At 46.0% G+C, this 19,821-nt stretch overlaps 1 protein-coding gene across 5 annotated transcripts in view; it reads left to right on the top strand.

The window, feature by feature from the left end:
• RBL2 (RB transcriptional corepressor like 2) overlaps positions 1–19,821 on the top strand; it is a 953,306-nt gene that overhangs the window by 293,673 nt on the left and 639,812 nt on the right. For all 5 annotated transcript variants that reach the window (XM_069639547.1, XM_069639538.1, XM_069639539.1 and 2 more), the window contains exons 5-7: positions 764–892; positions 18,095–18,255; positions 18,530–18,594. In XM_069639547.1, coding sequence (XP_069495648.1) covers positions 764–892; positions 18,095–18,255; positions 18,530–18,594 — 355 coding nt within the window. The remainder of the gene's footprint in view (positions 1–763; positions 893–18,094; positions 18,256–18,529; positions 18,595–19,821) is intronic.

The following is a 19,821-nucleotide window of genomic DNA, read 5'->3' on the forward strand; positions in this document are numbered from 1 at the left end:
CCGGTCTGGGAACTACGGTACTGGTAAGCTCGCAGTGTCTGGCGGGCCGGGCGGCACCCGCGATCACAGCATGTCGGATGCACCGGCACCGTTATAAACCGTTATGCCGGTGCTTCCGACCTCCCCATTCAGCCCTATGGGGCCGAATGGGAATGGGGAGCATCTTTTTTCTGGCGCCAGAGCATCTTTTTTCCGGCGCCTGCAAATCATACCGGAACAAGCTGACATCTCAGAACATTGTTTGGGGACTCTTCTGTATCGCCCCTCCCTCGCCTCTTTATTGCCACTGGAGAATAATATCTGCAGTGCTATAGAAAAGCAGAGCGGTCGCATTGTTTTCGGTGCCTCCAGGCTTGTTATCATTTGTGAGATTCCTTTAGCAGAATCAGTGTCTCATCATCCCTCCCATGTGTACCTCTGTTTGAAGTCATGTATGTGACCAGATTTTATTTTTGTCGGTGATAATATTGACAGAATAAGTGCCGTTCTTGAAAAAATATGTATTCCTAATGTTTTCTTGGCAACCATCCAACACTTTCTCAAATATTCCAGCACTGGAGTTAGAGTAGTAAATGAAGCCTGCCCTAGTATGTCATTACGTGCGTGTCATTGCAAGCAAGTCCTTGAGCTTGTTATTCTTGTCAGCAAGTAGGTTTCAGAATCTCTGTATTGACCGTCCATTAACATTTTCTTACAAATACTTAAAATAATTGTGTTCAGTTTATAACTTTCTGTTTGATGGCTTGCCTTGTACCTTTTGCAGGTAACTTTCCAAGGATCAGTGACGATTTGGTCAATTCCTATCACCTTTTGCTGTGTGCCCTGGACTTAGTATACGGGAATGTGCTGCAGTGTCCTAACCGCAAGGACCTCCTGAACCCTAATTTCAAAGGTAAGAGGGAACATGTTTTCATTGCATTAAATTCAAGCTATATTGAGGAAAGAGGTGAACCCATATTGTTCTTATTATTATTCACACATAGGGCCTCATCACGAGTTTGGCCTCAGCCCTTAAATGCGACGGTAACGCTATTACTGCCGCATTTAAGGGCTGGCCAAATCATGAGTTGGGCAGAATGTTTGGAGTTTTCCCTGGAACTTTTTGCTGGAGGTGTACTACTCTGCTTTCTGCCCGGTTTTCTGCGCTATTATCGTGGTCCTAATTGCGCCGGCGCTAATAGCTCCCCCAACCCCATTGGGTCTAATGGACCCAGTGGGGAATGGGAACTTAACCGCTGCACCACTACTAGTGATCCGTCACTGAAAGCGTCGAACCAAGTAGCGGTAACGCTAATTGCGTTGCCGGTATCCAGGTGAATTACCACCAGGATACCGCCAAGGCTCTGATAGAGCCATAGACAAACTTTAAATAGATACAGGGATACAGATATGATCTTGAAGAGGCAATTTACTCCCTATTTTTCAGAGTAAAACAATTTTTTAGGGACTAAAAAAGCAGTTCCCATTCCCATTGAGGCTATTTTCCAGAAGAGAGCTCTAAAGTGGTATTGTTTTGTAATGAAGTCTTCTTTGCACCTAGTAATTCATTCAAATTGGTAGCTGCATTTTTACCTTTAAGTTCGTCTTCAGCTCGGGCAGTAATAATAGTAGAGCTGCTTCATGTGGCACTGCTCTGCCGGTACCACTAATCCAGACATGTCAGTGGAGCTGTGTGAATGGTAGCAGGGCAGGTAGAATCCCATCATTCGCTGTTTCCTTCTTTTTGTTGGATTCATTTTTACTCCCTATTTCTGGTTTGGGAAGATTTGCCTCATTTTAAGGAATACAAATGGTCAGTGCGCTGCTTATCTGCAAGGGTTCTATAGGTAAGGTCAACAAGTGTCCATGGAATATGGAGTGACGGGTTACAAATGAATGGATGAGAAGGCTTGGAATCGGAGCAGCATGCCTGGAAGAAGTCCATATGTTATTAGCTCGACTCTTGAACAATTGAACCATGAGATCCGTACCATTTTCGTGGATAGTCCAAGCAGAGCTCTGAAGGGATCGATTCGATTTTGAAAACTAGCTATTGTTGACCGAATATGAGAAGAAGATTCTTCCCCATAGGTAAATAGGCTGACATCAGCGCTGACACTCTATCGTCGCTTTTGGGTTTGCCACTGAGCATGCTATGACTCACAAGCAATTGTCCGATTGGACCCCTACAACTGAGTTTGAATAGGGGCGCCAACGAAGCAGATACAGAAGCCACATAGGATTCCAAATCAGGCATCAAGGCTGTGTCTAAACCTGAAGAAGCTGGAAAACGTCAGCCCAATGTTAAAGGAGCGGCATTGGCGCCCAGTGGAACATTTCATCCAATTCAAGACACCCTGCATCATTTATAAAGTCTGAGAGGTTAAAGGAATGGAATACTTGTGCACACTGGTGCGCCCACTCATATAATGCAGTTATGCAGCGCCAAACTCATAGTCCAACACAACTTCAAATGTACAGACTCCAGAGCACAAACCATAAGGGCATATCGCTGCATGGTCTTAACCTCCTACTTTAGAGGATTCCTTAAGGAAGGATTTGACACGCAGGCTGCCTCAACATAGACCACCTGTTAGGTACGAATTTGTAGAGTCCCACTGCTGTGGGATTTAACAAGACTTATCTCTTGGTATTAGGTAACCCAACTTTCAATATAGGCCTGTACTACACAAGTTGGTACAGTGACTGAACAGCCACGTTTATCGTAAGAGGGGTAATGTGAGCTGTAGAACTGTACAATGAAACTAGTAAATATAGGTATCCAAGTAAATACTTGCACACTTGAAGTTATAGTATACATATTTATATATACACACAAGGATAATTAGACGGTTTTTAAAATACAGCAACTAATAGTAACATTAATATCAAACTTAGGATTCAGTTCAACAAGAGCAATACATTAGGTGATTAACCTTTCTTATGCTAAACATATCCCAGCAAACTGAGTGACATCATTTGAGGTCAGTATTAGCACTTATTTGTGATCATCATTACAATATTGAGTTTCAAGGAGGGAAAACTTAGTCAGATCAGAACATACTTTGTAAGTAGTAAAACAGTTAGATTCTCCCAGCGGGATGTAGGCAGTCTTTTATCCCAGCAATAATAGTGTTCAACAATTAAACCCTGTAAGGGATCAAGCACTGCCAAAGCCAGTAGGTTCGAAAGAGGAGCCTTTAGGAGCCAGGTCAGCCAAAGTCAATGGGCCAGTTCAAGGTTCTGATGCACTCTTCTTAGAATAATGTTTTAAAATAGTAGTTCAGTAGACCATCACAGAAGCTCAAGAGGAGCCACCTTGAAGATGCACAAGCTGGGAGGCCAGTGCAGGTGAGTTGAGGTCAACTCAAAAGGGTTTAAAATAGTACTCCCCATGCTAAGAAGCACCACAAATGGCAAAATGTAGATGTAGCACAAGCCCTACAGTACCTGAGAATTGAAGAATTGGTTCCAGCGGGATGCCTTCCTGTTGTTGTGTAGTAGATCCTTGTTCCTGGTCCTTGGTTGTGGGGACGAAAGGGAGGATGTCTGGCGGGTTCTGCAGCAGCACCCGAGAGAAGGGCTCTGCAGCAGTGGATTCTCCTGGATTCAGCAGCCTTTTATGGTTTTGGCACCTTTTTCTCAGCGCCAAAGAAGAACGAACAGCTCTGTTTGGAAGTTACTTGATCCCTCGGTCCTGGACTCTGGTCAGGGCACTCTGGATGAAGACATCCTGCTTCTGTAGGGTCCTCTGGAAGCCCACTAAGTTTTGGCTGGATTTGCATTTCCGAAGACAATGCACTCAATGATGGTCAGGGGTCTCCTGGCATTGGGATTCTGCAGGCTTGGAAAGTCACAGCAAGTCGGGGTTGCACCAAAATGATGCTTGTCTTAAGGCTAGTTAGTCCCACCAGCCCAAGGAAAGTAAAAATACTAATTAAATAAAGGAAACAGCAGGCACACAGCCCCCGTGATTCTAAGTACATAGCTTCATGGATATGCTCTGGTCAGTGATACCAGTAGAGCAGTGTCGTAAGGAGCTCTAATATTTTCGCTGCTTTATCTGAAGAAGAACTTCAAGGTAAGAATTATTATTTTAATGGTGCATAAATGACTAGGTGAAAATTATTATTATTATCGAACTTAATGTCAGACTCCTCCAGCTTCAAAGCGCACCCATGTGGCTTATCATCATTTTGTTACCAAGCCAAATTTTGAGTTACCCCTCAGCTAGTCTTCCATTTTAAATAAGTCCAAAACATCTGCTATACGTGCAGACTACATATTTATATCTGTTTTGGAGTATTTGTATTTGCCTAACAATGCCCCCCTTTGGGAATGGCCACTTCTTTTCCATATCCTAAAAATAATGTGTAGTAAAATAATTGACTTGAAAATTGGTACTCTAATTTGGAGACCCTGGAGGTATACAGAGCTGGGGAAACTATCTTTTTTTTCTTGTAAAATGTTTCTGCTTTCTGCAATTGTACAAGATGCGCAAGGGACGCACGTACAGTTCGGGAGAGGAGCGATGTTTCACTCCAGCACAGAACCCACTGCAGACAGACTTTTAAAAAAAAGGCACAGGCCCCATTACAACCATGCTGTTATCCTGGCAATAAACATGCCAGGATACCGGCAAAGACTGTTACCATTTCCGGCACTCGATCTGGAGGCATTGCTGCAGGATTACGAGTGCCGGAGGGACAGAGTAAATCCCCATTCATGGAGTCCTATAGGAGTCCATGTGGGGATTTGCCCTGCTGGTGCCGGTAATGGGGACTTTGTTTGCCGGTAGGGCACCTGGCTTGCTGGAGCCACCGTTAAACCCGTAGTCGGGCGGTGCAGTAAAGTGCTGGTATCTGTGAATACCTGCACTTTTTTACTGGGCCACCCAACTTGGAATGGTGTGATCAGATTTTCCAAACCAAAAACTATTACAGGTGTGAGATAGTCATGGTGACAACAAGTAAGACAGACACTAGTGATCACAGTTCAAGGGTGTTTATTGAACAATGAATTCTGGAGGCATGTTGGAAAAGCATTGCCCATCAAATGAAAAATAAGGCAGTTCTAGTAGCGTTGTGTCAATATAAAAAGGGCCTAGACTAAGAAACCTATTGACAAACCTCACTACTAATACAAAAAGGTAAGATGGGAGCTTGGAGCACAGTACAGTCTTGGGTTTCTCCAGCACAAGACAACAGTTCTAATGGCAGCTCTCAGGACCGTCGATGGCCAAGTCTCGCTTTATTGAAAGTCTCTTGCCTTCGAGGACCTGACGTATTCAACTAACAAAACAAATACACAGTCACTTTTCCATGGGCATTGGGTGACAACTTTCACCCCGGGATTCACCTCTTCTGGGCGCAAATCCCTGGAAAGTTCTTCAATGGCATCAAGATCCTGGATAGGTAGGGTTTCTTGCTTTTGAGGGACTCTGGTTCCAAAATAAAGTTCCTTTAACAAATGTTCACTGGGTGATGGGTTCACCCCTTGGTGCCCCTCTTCTGGGCGCTGACCCTTCTCAATTGCTTCCTACAGTTTCACGTAGGGTGATGCCTTCACCCCTGAGTCCCCCTCTTCTGGGTGCTGACCCCTCTTACTTATTTCATGCCACAATTTACTTGTCAGTTCTTGCCTTATTTCAAGTTCGGATGGTAGCTTCACCCCTGGATCTCCCTCGGTCGGGCTCGGACCCCTCTTGACTTGCGATACTCAGGTGTTGGCTTCACCCCTCTTTCACAAATCTTAATGTCTTTTTAAACAGATTGAGTGGACATCCCTCCGCCGGGTTCACTCTTCGCAACTTCACATTCGCTGGCATTTGCGGGATTCACTTCTCTTGCTTTCTCATATGGCGGGATTCGTTTCCCTTGCTTTCACACTGATATAGATCAAGGTCTTTTGATTTTACTGGGATTTTACTAGACCTCCTGTATGACCACTTAGACCTCTTCCAGCGACTCTCCTATGGCATTCTGGTACCCGTAGTTTCGCTCAGATGGGGATCGACCAGAGTTTCTTGAATTGGCACCCACGTGGTGCCGGTTTTCCCTCTGCAGCTGGCCTCCCTCTAACACTCTTACAGTTCTTTACACAGTTAATTAAACTTGGTTCAAGACACTCGTGCTATTTTTCACGGTCTTAGGCTCCCTTCCACGAAGGTTCCGCAGGCCAGGGTTGAAAAGGGCAAGGACACGTCACCCTCTCGATTCCTGCCACCTTTCTCCTTCTCTTGAACTGCCGCACCTGATTAGCCATCTTGTCGTGCTGTCTGCCCTGCTCTTAATGTGCTCTCTGGCTTCACCTTTTATCCCTCTAGGGAAGGGAAAAGGCCGTCAGGTGTGTGCAATTCTGATCAATTGCCCAACCCTTGCATTGGAACACGTCAGGTAAATGCCTCTGGAGTTAGTCCATTGTCCTTTGTGTTGTGCAAAAGTGTGTGTGTCGGAAAAGGGGTGTGCAGTGGTTTAGAATGTCCTACGTGAGAGGAGGGGAAAAGGGGTCATATGAAGGGGGATACCTTGTCTCACCCGTCAGTGTCCCACTCCCTGAGGACCCCCCCATCCAGTTGATCCTCCCTCACTGGTCCACCCCCACGAACTCGATCCTATAGCGATGGTCGTGTCCTGGCCATCTGGATGACAGAAGCTCGGGGATTAGACAGGGAGACACCTTCAGGTTTCTCACACAGGCCACAAACAATGGAAATGGATTACAATGTATAATTGCCCACTGAGGAAGACTCACTTCAATTGTAAAAAGCATTAGACAGAAATAGCAACACCCAATAGAAGAAATGTTGGAATAGCAGATGATTTGGAGTTTGTTTGTAGTGTCTTCCTTTTAGTGAACATAGCTGGTATGTTATTGCTTTGATTAATTTTTAATGTTATTTTTATACTTTTTAAGGTACTTTTCAATTATCCAAAGCTTTTTAAGGGTGATTCAATGACAGCACACATGTCACAGGCTTAGATGTTGGCAACAAGAGCAATTAACTCAGGTTGTTTAGATCATAAAGGTTAAGGCTTCAGACACTATACGTTTCTCACTGGTTACGCGGATCTTAAAGATTAGACCCGAGGCATTCAGCAGCTCACACCAGGCAGAGTATTTCTACATGCAGATTTCCCAGGCCGTCATCTTCCCCCAAGCAGTTTACATCTTAGTGCCAAAGATGGAAGAGAGTCATGCTGCCATACACCCAAAAGACCACTATTGGTGCATTCAAACCGGTTTTAATTATGGTGACCCAAACATACAAACTTCAAATAAATTCAGTTGCTCTGACATATGGACCATCAAGCATCCCCAACTGAGAAAACGTTATGCTTCGCAAATCAAGTAAATTCGTCTTTATGGGGAACATTCATTAAATGCTGTCTAAGGCAGGAGGAGTTGCCCATCCCGCGAATTAATAAACTTAAAGTTTTTATGAATTCTGTCAAAATAAGTACACATGAAATATGCTAGAAATGTTATATGAACTGCCCAGAATATCGACACCTATGAGCTTGTGTTTTATGGGGCGTAATGGTATGCTAGGTAAGCAGTGTTCACAATAAAAATTAAACCCTGCTCGGCATGCAAGCAGGTCGGTCAAGGTTCAATTTTTTATGTGAGCACTGCTTGCAGCATGGCAAGCAGCTCTCAAAATTAAAAGTAAATGCTGCCTGCGACGTGAGCATGCCAGGCAGCATTCGCTTACTTTGCACGACGGAGTGCAAAAGTGCAGGACAAAAGATGGTGTACACACGTGTACGCCACCTTTCCCCCTGCACATTTGCACTTTGCCATACAAATGACGAAAATTCAGAGCCAGGGATCTGTGCACGCCAATGTGCATGCATACAGGTCACTACCTCCGAATTTACGGGGAACTCGAAAATGAGCACCATAGTAAGTATACTCTGGGCTTTCACAGCCCTGGTGTACCTATTCCAGTTGTGCCCTCTTTATAGAATACCAGTTTATCAGCAGTGTACCGATCCCAGTACATTCCCAGTTTCCCGAATTCCTGTGTACTCCCACATATAATAGCAAGACATGCGCAGACATACAAGGCCGGTGAACTCCCTAGCCCTATGCAGCACACTCTTAGGTTTTACATTCCCACTACAAATTTAGCATGCTGCGAGTTTAAGAAGTCAAGCATTCATACAATTCAAATCCACTGTAAGTATTTTCGGTCCCAGGGCAGTGCAATTTCATTTAAACCAATATACTCACAATTTCACATTCACAGTATTTTCACTGATTAGAAATCCCAGAACGCTCATAGTTTCACAAGCATAATGCACTTGCAGGTTCGCAATCTTTATACACTTCCAGTTTTCTATTTCTTGTAAACTCTACTATTCAGAATCCCAGTACACAACCTATTTGGCAAATCCCAGTGTATTTTTACTTTATGCAATCCCAGTACGCACCCAGTTTAAAATATGATTTCATGTTCCTATTTTCAGAATGTTATTGTTCTAGGGGAAGCTCTGTACCATTCCACAGGAACTTGGCTGGGGCCAAAAGTCACGGACCCCTGCATTGCAGAGGGTAGAGAAAGGCAATGAACTCTGAGTAGAGAAAGTGTTTTGCTACCCAGACCCTAAGGACCATGCCTCATGGGAAAGATCATATCGAGAAAAAGAAGGAGCTGCCAGCCCCAACACGCCTGGACATCAGAGGGAAACATTAGGACACAGGCTGGAAGTCCCCAGAGCCTGGTAGTGCGGAGATCACAGCTTCAAAAACATTGTCCACAATGTAGCATGACCAGTTCCTTTTTTTGGTCAGATGGGGTTTGTTATTGGAAATCGTGACAGACCAGGGCACTCATTTTATGTTGAGCATTTCGAGACCAGTATGTCAGACACTACAAAAAAACAAACAGGCACATCTGTTTACCAGCCCTTAACTGATGGCTTAGTGGGATGATATAACCACACCATTAAACAAATGCTAAGGAAAACCATTGGGCCTCAAGAAAAGAATTGGAACTAGGTACTACCCCTAGTTTTGATGACCTTATGGAGCACTACTCAGTCTTTCAAAAGGTTTATTAATTGTGAACGTTTGCTTGGCAGAAATCCCTGTACCTTGTTGGATATAGTAGAGGAGGAGTGGTAGACGCAACCAGAAGAAAGACATTTATTTTGTTTATAACGTGCTGGAACGAGGCCCATTGGCATAGAAGCGCAGACAGACAAAACACAAAATAAAATATTTAAACAATGTGGTTGTGTACACCCTGGAATTACAAGGACACATCCAAAAACTCCCAGAAATAATGCAATTGGAGCCTCAGACAATCCAAAAGGGAAGAGTAACAGTACTACAGCAAGGGGGCACAGATGAGAAGCTTCCAGATCAGAGACAATGGCTATGGCCCAATTACCAATCTTTGAAAACGAAATGTTGACCTGGCGACTTATCAGGTTACAGAAGTCCCCGGACCTTTTAGATTCATGGTGGACCACGAAGGAAGACAACTACTACCTGGAAATATCATGTCCATTTACTGAAGAAACGGCAAGACTTGACCTGGTCATCTGCTGTAGTCATACCAGAACAGCAGGACTATCCAGAGATGTTCTCTGATCCTAAGAAAACTGGGATAAAGGACCTTTTGTTTGGGCAGTCTTTAAAAACTGAACAGTGACTAGAACTAGTACTCTGTAGTGAACAAGAAGCCTTTTGAAAATTGCCAGAGTCACCAAAGTGGGAGAAACATGCGACTCGACACAACACAGAGCCGTCATCCAATTAAAAACTCAATAGGCCACCATGATTTACGACATTAACTAGATGCTATGACTTGGAATCCTGATTTCTCTCCTCTGTAGATTCCACTCTTCTAAAATTCTCACCCTCTCCCCCTTCTCCTGTCCCCGCCCTCTAGCTCACTCTGATCTTACCCGTCCCCCTCCGGATCTCATCCCTTCCCACACTATGGCTTCCTCTACTCTCCTTCACCCTCCTGCCTCTCATTTCCCCCAACTCCAGACCCTAGTCTCCCCACTGCCATGCCTCTCACTTCCCTCTCTCTCCACTTTATCTTTTTCTTTCACTCCTACTCCCAAACTCCTCCTGCTCTTCCTCCAAAATTAGCTTCAATCACTCTTCTCACCCACCCACAAGCATGCAACAAAAATTGGTAGCACTATCTCAATCCCAACACCCTACCATCACTCTCTGCCAACATGCCAAAAGTCTACTCCAAGTCCTCCTCCACCTGCTACACACTGCCGTATGGTATTTTCCTCGAACCTCACTCCAAATACCTCTCATTGCAGACTAGCCCTGCTGGCTTTTAATAACCCCTCCTTCTTGCTTAGAAGGTTCTCTGTGCTCCTATTGGGGAGACAGCTGCTAACCTGGGCCCATCTCTGTCTAGGCAAATCCATACTTCTCCCATCTCTTCCCCTTGTGGGATGGAATGTCCCCAGAAAGTCGTTGAGGGCCCTTGGCCCACCCCCTTTTCAGTCTCCATTTCCCTCCAGCCAGCCATGTGGTCACTGTTGTCACTTCTCTCCTGTACAAAGTAACTAAATGTCCACCAACACTTTGGGGAGGGTTGCTTGCATCCCCTAAAGCTGTGTCATTCCCTGCTTTGTTGCTCCCTGGCTCCTCAGTAGCATGACTGTTCAGTCTGTAGCGGGTGTTTGTTATATTATAATATATTTCCCTTATTTTTCTCTCTGCGCGCAACACCATAGCACAACACCATAGCACATTCAAATCCTTTGTAATAAAATGTTGTAGTAGGCCTGATATTTATATGAGTATGATTTTTTATATATTTGATGTAGACTTTTACATACGTCTTACTAAATATGTCCCTACATATGCCAACATGTGTTAAGAAACTCTTCTTCAAGGCAAATGGAAATATGGGCGGTTAGTAAATAGTAAGGGACTCTTTGTGATGAATGATATTCGTTCGACGTTTTCCAAGCCAAAGGGTTCCATATTAAAACCATATAGAACGTACTGTTATTAATTACAGCGTTAGTGACCAACTACTTTTCCTTGTACTTGCTTAAGTCCTTCTTTGTTCTTCTTTATGCTTGTCTTATGAATTGACTCTGCGTATGTGCGCAGTCATACCTCTGCGAGGGATTACAGGCCCAAAGAACATACTCCCTCTGGCAAGAGGTTGAGATCTTTTGAGGTTGCTTCCAAGGGGAAGGTACCTAAAAAGGCAAAGTCGTTGCACGCTCCGACTTCCTCATCGACATGCACCACGGCCGCAGCGTCTCAGTCGCCTGGATCAGTGACAGCCATGAAGGGATCGTCAACTCCTTCACCATCGACCCCGTCGACGTAGCACCTCTCATCGTCGTTGCCAGCATCATCGGTGATGACCGCAAAGACGCCTCGTCGACGACCCCAAGACCGTTGCCTAAATCATTGTTGATGAAGACTCCGTCAATGACATCGTCGACGACATCATCCGCCAGGTTACTTTTTTTTCGCACATCCACAGGCTTGTCGACGACTGCATGCACCATTTCTACTGTAACGACAGCTATCTCAAGGGTAGCAATGCCTCCAAGGCCTTTGTCAGTCCCGGCTGGTCTGTTCCATCTGCACTACCTTCTCCAGGTGCGCCTGTGCTGGGCACCTTCCCGAGAGGTTCCAGCAGAGAGAGGAAGGCACCACCAGATCTCTCCTTTCTGCCAAAGCCCACAAGGGCCCCTCAGCTGCCTGCCACATCCCAGGGTTGTGTCTCCGTTCCTTCCATCCTGTCGGAAGAGGAAGAAGAGGAAGACGTTTTTGAAGACGTCGGCCCATACCCTATGGAGGATGGTGTTGGCCTGCTACCACAGCCTGTGGTTCCTGACCCAGCTCCTCTGGCCTGTCCTCCAAGAGCGAACTAGCACCGCCTCCTCCAGTGCCTGTGATCCCGCAGCCACCTCCTGTTCCACGGCTCTCTATCGTAGAGGAGTTGGTCCTGACAGGAACGGACAATAATACAGACACCAACCCAGATACAGATGGTGCCCAGGGTACGGATGAATTTGAGGACTACGTCCCTGCAGACGCCAGATGCCATCAGAGGCCATCTGATGCAGGACTCAGAAGTCTCAGCTGCTGCGAGGAAGAGGACATCTAATCCATCGTCCTCTTGCTCAGTCCCTCCTGACCTGGAGGGAAAGAAGCTTGATGCGGCTGTAAAGGCATAACCACCACTGCGTCATCTACAGTCAATGCCGCCAACGACCTAGCCATTCTTACACGCTAAGACGCTAAAACATGCTAAGAGAGAGAACTCTGGTAAACCACCACAACACAGATGCCGAAGAAAGCCTGATCAGTCCCAGTCCCCAAACCCCCACTTCAGCACCCCAGTGGGAGGTTGGCTATCTCAGTTTGTTGACAACTTGCACCCCATCACCACAGACAAATGGGTGCTCAACATCATTGAGCACGAACACTCTCTGGAGTTCCAAGACAAGTGCCCCTGCTTTCCCCCATGATACGACAAGAGCAGTACGGAGCCCAACTTGCTAAGCAAGTTCAGGCCACGCTACTAAAAGGGGCAATAAAACCTGTTCCACTGCGCCTCTGGGGCTCCGGGGTGTACTTCAGATATTTTCTGGTTCGCAAGAAGGCAGGTGTGTGAGGGCCCATCCTGGACTTGCACCTTCTCAAGAAATTTCTAAAGTTCAGGATGGTCACATTACAGCACGTGCTGCGCCAACTGGAAGAGGGAGATTTCATGGTGAAGTTGGATCTGGAGGATGCATATTTCCACATCCCCCTTCACCCAAAGTATCGGAAGCTCCTAAGGTTCGTCGTCCAAGGAAGACATTACCAATTCAAGGCGTTAAACTTCGGCCTCAAATCAGCCCTGAGGTTGTTCACCAAATGCCTAGCCCCAGTTGCAGCGTTCCTTCTTCGGAAGGGAGTGTATGTCTACCCCTACCTGGACGGTTGACTGGTCCGGTCTCGTTCTCACGGCCAGGCGGCGCAACATACAGCAGAGACGGTCCAGACTTAAACCTCTCTGGGATTCTCCATAAACTGTCCCAATCATGCATGGTGCCGTCCCAAGAGGCTCTGGTCCTGGGGGCCTGACACAACACAGTCTCATGCCTGGCAGTCCCATCGGAGGAAAGGGTACATGCCATCCTAGGAAAGGTCCATAGGATATCCTCCGTCAGAATGACAACAGTCAAGGCAATCAAATCCCTGTTAGGGATGATGTCTTCCTGCATCCATCTGGTCCCTCATTGCAGGTTGCATATGAGGCCTCTTCAAGAGTTCCTGGACGCCAGGTGGATGCAAACCTCCGGCTCATGGAACGACAAGATAGGCCTCAATCAAATGTTCAGGAAATCCCTGAGGTGGTAGTCCATTCGCCTTCTCATCTCGCAAGGGGCGACCTTCAGGACCCTGGCGCATCACATGGCAGGTGTTCAAAACACCATTGTGGAGTCTCTCAGTAGGGAACTGCGGTTAACTCCATGAGTGGGAGCTCCAGCAAAATCAGGTGTTTCAGATCTTCAGCAAATGGGGCCAGCCTCAGATAGACCTGTTCGCTACAGCGACCAACACCAAGTGCCAGATGTTTGGCAGCAAGTTCCCTCAAGCGACGAGTCTGGGGGATGACTTCTCGATCCCAAGGGAGGACCGGTTCCTGTATGCATTCCCGCCAATGCTATTGGTGATACGTGTGATCAACACAAACTATCCCACTGCAAGATGATCCTCATTCCACCGGCGTGGCCATGGCAGATCTGGTGCCCAGATCTCCCCCACCTTTCAGTGGCGCCAGCATTCAGACTGCCTCCTCTCCCAGACCTGCTCTCCAGGGAAGGAGGATCCATCCTGCACTACGATCCAGCGTCTCTGAACCTAGCGGCCTGGCTCCTGCAGCCCTAGAGTTTGGACACTACTCGCTGCCATTGGAAAGCAAGAACATTCTGGCTAAGGTCAGGGCTCCATCTACCCTTACCTGTTACAAACACAAGTGGACGTGTTTTACAGTATGATGCCGGTGGAAGAAGATCTCTCCATGTCATGTTACGCCACCACAGCTTCTTCCTTACTTGCTCTCACTTGCCAAGGCTGGCCTTGCACATGCATCAATCATTGTACACCTGGCTGCCATCTCCCTGTACACCTGGACTCTCATCTCACAAAGCTGTCCTTGTGGTCGCATAGACTAGTCAAAGAATTCCTCAAGTGCCTTTTCAGGACTTTTTCACCAGTGAAGGCTCCTGCTCTTGCGTGGGAACTTAATGTGGTACTCTCCAAGCTCATGGGGCTGCTGTTTGAACCTATGCATTGGGCCCCCTTGAAGTTTCTTTCTTGGAAATACGCTTTCCTCGTGACCATCACCTTGGACAGGAGGGTTGGTGAAATACAGGCTCTCTCATGTAAGTCTCCATATTTGTCCTTCCACCCGGTGAAAGAGGTTGTAAGGACTCATCCTTCCTTTATGGCCAAAGTCCTGTCAGACCTTTATTTAAACAAACCTTTGCTACTGCCAGTTGTCTTTCCAAACCCTTCTACGCCTGCTGGAAGGTCTTTGCATTCACTGGACGTGTCGCGTACCTTGAAATTCTATGTTGCACGCACGAGGGACTTACGAAAGACATCTCTGCTTTTTGTAAACTTTGGACCTGTGGATCAAGGGAAGGCCCTGTATAAAGCACCCACCTCCAGGTGGCTCTCCGGCATCATCATGCATTGCCTTCAGCTGGCCAACAGGCTGTTGCCAGGCAGACCGAAGGCCCATTCCACCAGAGCAATCACATCTATGAATGCGTTCCTCTCTGGTGTTACCCTGCTGGATATCTGCAGGGCTGCTATGTGGAGGTCGACTCACACTTTCACGGAATTCCATTGTGTCTACAGGGATTCCAGGGAGGAGTCTCATGTCGGAAAAGCAGTGCTTTGCTACCTGTTTTCTTGAGGTGTGTTCCAGGGGTAAGTCTTATTGCTTCTGTTGAATCTTGCCATCTGCCATGGTTGTGTTTATGTACTGCTGTGTAATCATATTCTTAGCACGTGAAACCATGTAAGACCCCATGCTTGAGAAGGAACCAGTTACTTACCGGTAACGCTTGTTCTCCAGCATGGGTCTTACATGGATTCACATACAAACCCTCCCTCCTTCCCCTCCATGGCTCTTCTTGGGTCCTACTGCCACTTTATGTGCATGATCAAATCTGAAGATGGCCACCAGGAGTGGAGCTAAGGAGGACGAGTGTCATTGGCTGGGGCAGTGTGACCCAATGTGACAGCAATAGTCTATACAAGCGACAGTGACGTTTTTTTTAGCTTAAAGCTAAACTGCTTTATTTTACCGAGGATCCCCAGCCTGACAACGGGAAATATTCATAGCATGTGAATCCATGTAAGACCCATGCTGGAGAATAAGAGCTACAGGTCAGTAACTTGTTCCGGTTTATAGTGACTGTTTCGACAGTCACATTTTCGAATGACAAAAGTGTAGAAAATAAAGTTTTGAATGTATTTTTTTTTTTAATTTTTAATGGGGGGTCCCCCCAAACCTCTGTTTTTTTATAAAAACACTTATTTTACTATACAAATTAAAATAAAGCCTTTAACATTAAAAAAATACATTCAACACTTTTTTTCTCGAAACTTTTGTTTCTGAACTTTTGTAAATTCAAAACTATTGTTTCAAAACTTTGCCTGGACACCACTTGTTCCATACCAGAACCCTCCCAGTATGCAGGATCAGGGTGTTCTGGTTTGCAGAGTACGAGCACATTTTGGGTTTTCATTTCCCAGTACATTTAAAGGTTGTGGTTTCATTTCCTTTTTTTATTTTTTATTGTGTATAACTGTTTTACCAGTTTTTACAAAAATGTCTCTCTTTGTTATCCTTTGTTATCCGCTGTTACATTTCTTTTAATGTTTGCAATCCAATCAATTTAGTTTATTTAGTTCTATGATTTTATGGATAGGTTGTCCAATTCTAGGCTCTCCATAAAATTCCCAACCGCAATCACCGGTTTTCTATTTGCCCCCTTCATCAAATAGGACCACTAGTGGTCTTTTTACAGGCTTCAAAAGTGAGAATAGAGGTGGCCTAAGTGAATTTTTCTGTTAGAAGATAAGGCTGGGCATTTGAGAATGAGATGCTTCAAGTTTTCAATTGAGCTTGTATCTGCACAAAAGCGACAAGAGTTTTCTTCAGTTTTGTTCCTGATACCCAGGATTTCATTGGTTTTTTAAAGTGTTTAGCCTTGCTCTCATGAAGGTAGAACGAATTTTCCTGCTGGGAAACTTTATTTAACAGTTGATCGGCTCATTCAGTTTCTGAGCGTTGGCCTGCAGATTTTCTATGCGCTTATAGCGCATAGCCTTCTCTAAAGTATTACACCAGTCTTTTTCTTTAAACTTTTTTGCAGTTTTGGTCGGGTTTTTCAGAAGTTCCTCCTCAGAACTTCCGATTTCTTCCAAGAGAGCAAAGTTTTTGTTAGCCCAGTTTACAAGCATTTTGTTTGTTCTTTTCTCCATTTCTTCATGGATATGGGAGTGGACTTTTTTCTTGGAAGATCGAATTCTCCTGTATAGCATCAGGCCATTAAGATCGACAGTGCCTTTAAGTGCTTCACCCCAACCATCTATCTGCTTCCACCCACCTGGGATAAACTGAAGAAATGAGTAGTTACAGTGGCACAAATTGTCAACGTCTACACTGGTGGCTACTAAAATAAAATTCGCTTTTCTGTGATGGTGCTATGTGCTTCTGTCTGGCACTCCTGGTGGTAGCCTGCATTATCTAAAGTGCTGGGCCGCCACTGCAGAAAGGAAGTTGTGATTCCCTGTGCTGTGGTGCAGCATTGATGCCAGCGAGTGCTGAACCCGTGTCAAGCCTGCGATCAAAGGAAGCTATCGCAGAGATTTTAAAGTCCGGATGGCAAGTGCGCTTTTCATCGGTCCGATTAACTTCTCAGTTTCCGACTCTGGGAATCACGGTTGGCTGGGGGACCAGTTACTTCTCCCCATCTCACGGAGAAGGGGAGCCGGAAAGCACATGTGCAACCAATTACTTGGGAAAGTTTCCGTCGAGTCAGCAGAGATGTTTTTTTTTAAGAGAGAAACTTTCTGGAGTCCTTTGAGAGACACCTATTCTTTGCAGTCTGTTCTTTTGCACCATTTGCTATTGCGTTCCTGGGCAACCAGCGCGGTGGATAACGGGGCGGTGACCCTCGCGTGGACAGCGTGGAAATTAAGGTACGCCCCCCACCCTCTGTTCATCTGGAGTGCACTTTTTTAAGCAGAGAGGAGATTATTGCAAGTGGATTGTAATTGTATTAGTAGGCACATTTGTTTTTCACTGGTTAACTCTATGCACAATTTCATTATTTGGGGGTTCTATTGGTAGGCTTTTTTTCTTCACAGCTGCATATATATTTTTGTCCCTGCATGTTTATTAATTCACTCCAGCTCCTCCTGTGGTATCCCGCCGGTAATACTGGCAGGATACCACCAAACGGTATTACCCTTTCCGAAATACCGGAGGAATTGATGGTTTTTCGAGCACCTGTAATACCGGTGCCGGAAATACCGGCTATTTAATTCCGGTTAGTGTGCAGCTCTTGGATGCAGGTAACTAATGTAACCCCCAACAGCAGCAAACTTGTAGTTTGTCAGTCCGGAAAAGTGCCAGTAAACGTTATTGCAGGCACTCTATTCCAGACTGGCACATTTATAATGAGGCCCAGAGCGGTTCGTTGCCTAGTCTCCCTGTCTAAGCGCTGTAATATTAGGTGTTACTATTCCCCCTTTGGCACTCAATGAACGTTCGGGACAGCCCCGCCAGGATTCTAAATTGCACAGGGCTCTCTGAAGCCAGCTCTTGCCGTTCATCCGCCCGACTGAATACTGCAACGTTTTAAAGGTTAGTATTATCCTATATTGCCCAGCTGAGGGGGCGGAGGGGGACAGACTATTGAGAGCTGATTTGGGGAGCACTCGAGCCAGGTTGTCTCTTTGCAGTATTGCTGCCCCGCTGTGAAGTGCTGCCAGAGAGGGTGCGGCTCTGTGCTGCCGTGAGAGGTCTTGGGCTTTGCTTGTCGCATGCGCGTCCCCGCGCTCACCGTGTGCTCGTGTCCCTTCTTCGCAGGCCTGCCCGAGGAATTTCACAGCAAAGATTACAAGCCAGCCGCAGACCCCCCGTGCATCATCGACAAGCTCTGCAGCCTGCACGATGGCGTCATCCTGGAGGCCAAGGGGGTGAAGGAACACTTCTGGAAACCCTACATCAGGAAACTTTTTGACAAAAAGGTGTGTCAAAATGAACTTTCTGTGGGCTTTTTAAAGCTTCATTTGTTTTATAAGTCCTTACCAACCTGTCGTCTTTGACCCCTCTCGCGCATACCGTTAATTTTGAATGCATATTTGTTTTTCTTTTCTGTAATGCTACCAACGGCTTGTTTTATGCACGTGCAGGCATTATGTGTAACGGAAGAGACACACACTCACCCCTCTTTATAAAGATGCAGGCGCTCACTCAGTCGGTTCCTGGACGAATCTTAATGCGCTGTTGTTCTCTCTGCAGATTCTTAAGGGGAAAGAGGAGAACCTCACTGGATTTCTGGATCCCGGGACCTTTGGAGACAGTTTGTAAGTGGTCTCAACCTTGCATTCTTCTGTTTTTGGTCAACATGTGCATGCTTCTCCCCAACTGGATTGGCTAGCAGTATCACTAACAATGCTGACAAAGCACAAAGATCGCCGCGAGCAGATAAACGTCTTCAGGACTGTGGAGAGGGTCTCTGGGTTGGCAGCCATTTCACATGCACTTCGATAGTCCGGATCTTATTTAAAGGTAGTGCCTAGTACAGGCATGTGCTTTCTCTCCTCGCCGACAGGTCACATAGGCAGACCACACACTTCATTTAAAATTCTGTGTGCCTGGGGAAAACAACTTTACCTGGAAGATGTCCTGCACCGTAAATTGCAGGCGCATAAGATGGCTGGTGGGCGGCGCCTATCCCTGAGGAACACACGAGTCTCCCCACTGCACCAGCTTGCGGTTCAACTGTGATTGGTTTTGACGGACACCCATGATCCGTCACCTTTGACTATGCTGACTGGGGCTTATGGGAGTTGTAGTCCAATGCATCTGGGGAGCCAAAGCTTGAAGACCCACTGCCTTAGGGTATCCTGGGCTGGGTTCACCACTAAATGGTGCTCATTTTATAGGCTGAAAGGATGAAAGGCGGTAAGGGCCCTGCCAGAATTTGAACCTATGCACACAAGTTACACTAAGATCTCTGGTGATCTAAATACACATGAACCTGCTCCCATGGGCGTAACCCTCTTAATGGGCCTCCCCTTCCATGGATCTCTGTCTTGTCCCCTTTTTGTACAGTGCTATTTTGACTTTCTAGCTAGGTTTGCTCTATATAAACCCCTTACATATAAAGGTGTGTGTTTTCTCTTCTGCCTCCCTAAAATAATCTGCATCCAAAATATCCACTGAGTGTAAACATTCCGTCTGAAGCTGACAATGCAGAAGGCCCAGACAACTGTTCACACCCAACTACTTCATTCATCTTCTTGTTCCCTAAAAATCTGATGAAACAAAGCTCTCACATCTTGTTAGCGCATAGATGCCCTTGGGCATTAGTCCACGCTCTATAAATATTTTACATTACATGTTCTTTCAATTTATCCCTATTTATGTGTACAGGACTACAAGTAACAGTTTACAATACAATTTAAACCTAAAAGCCAAGACTTGTGTGACTAGCGTGGAACGACAGTAAGGCGGCAGAAACGGCAGAACTTTCCTCAGCAATCTCAGCCTGAGAAAACCAGCATTACAAACCGAGGCAATCTGAGCCC

This window comes from Ambystoma mexicanum, chromosome 1q (assembly GCF_040938575.1).
Source record: "Ambystoma mexicanum isolate Mex_15411 chromosome 1q, UKY_AmexF1_1, whole genome shotgun sequence".
In the NCBI taxonomy this organism is placed as follows: Eukaryota; Metazoa; Chordata; class Amphibia; order Caudata; family Ambystomatidae; genus Ambystoma; species Ambystoma mexicanum.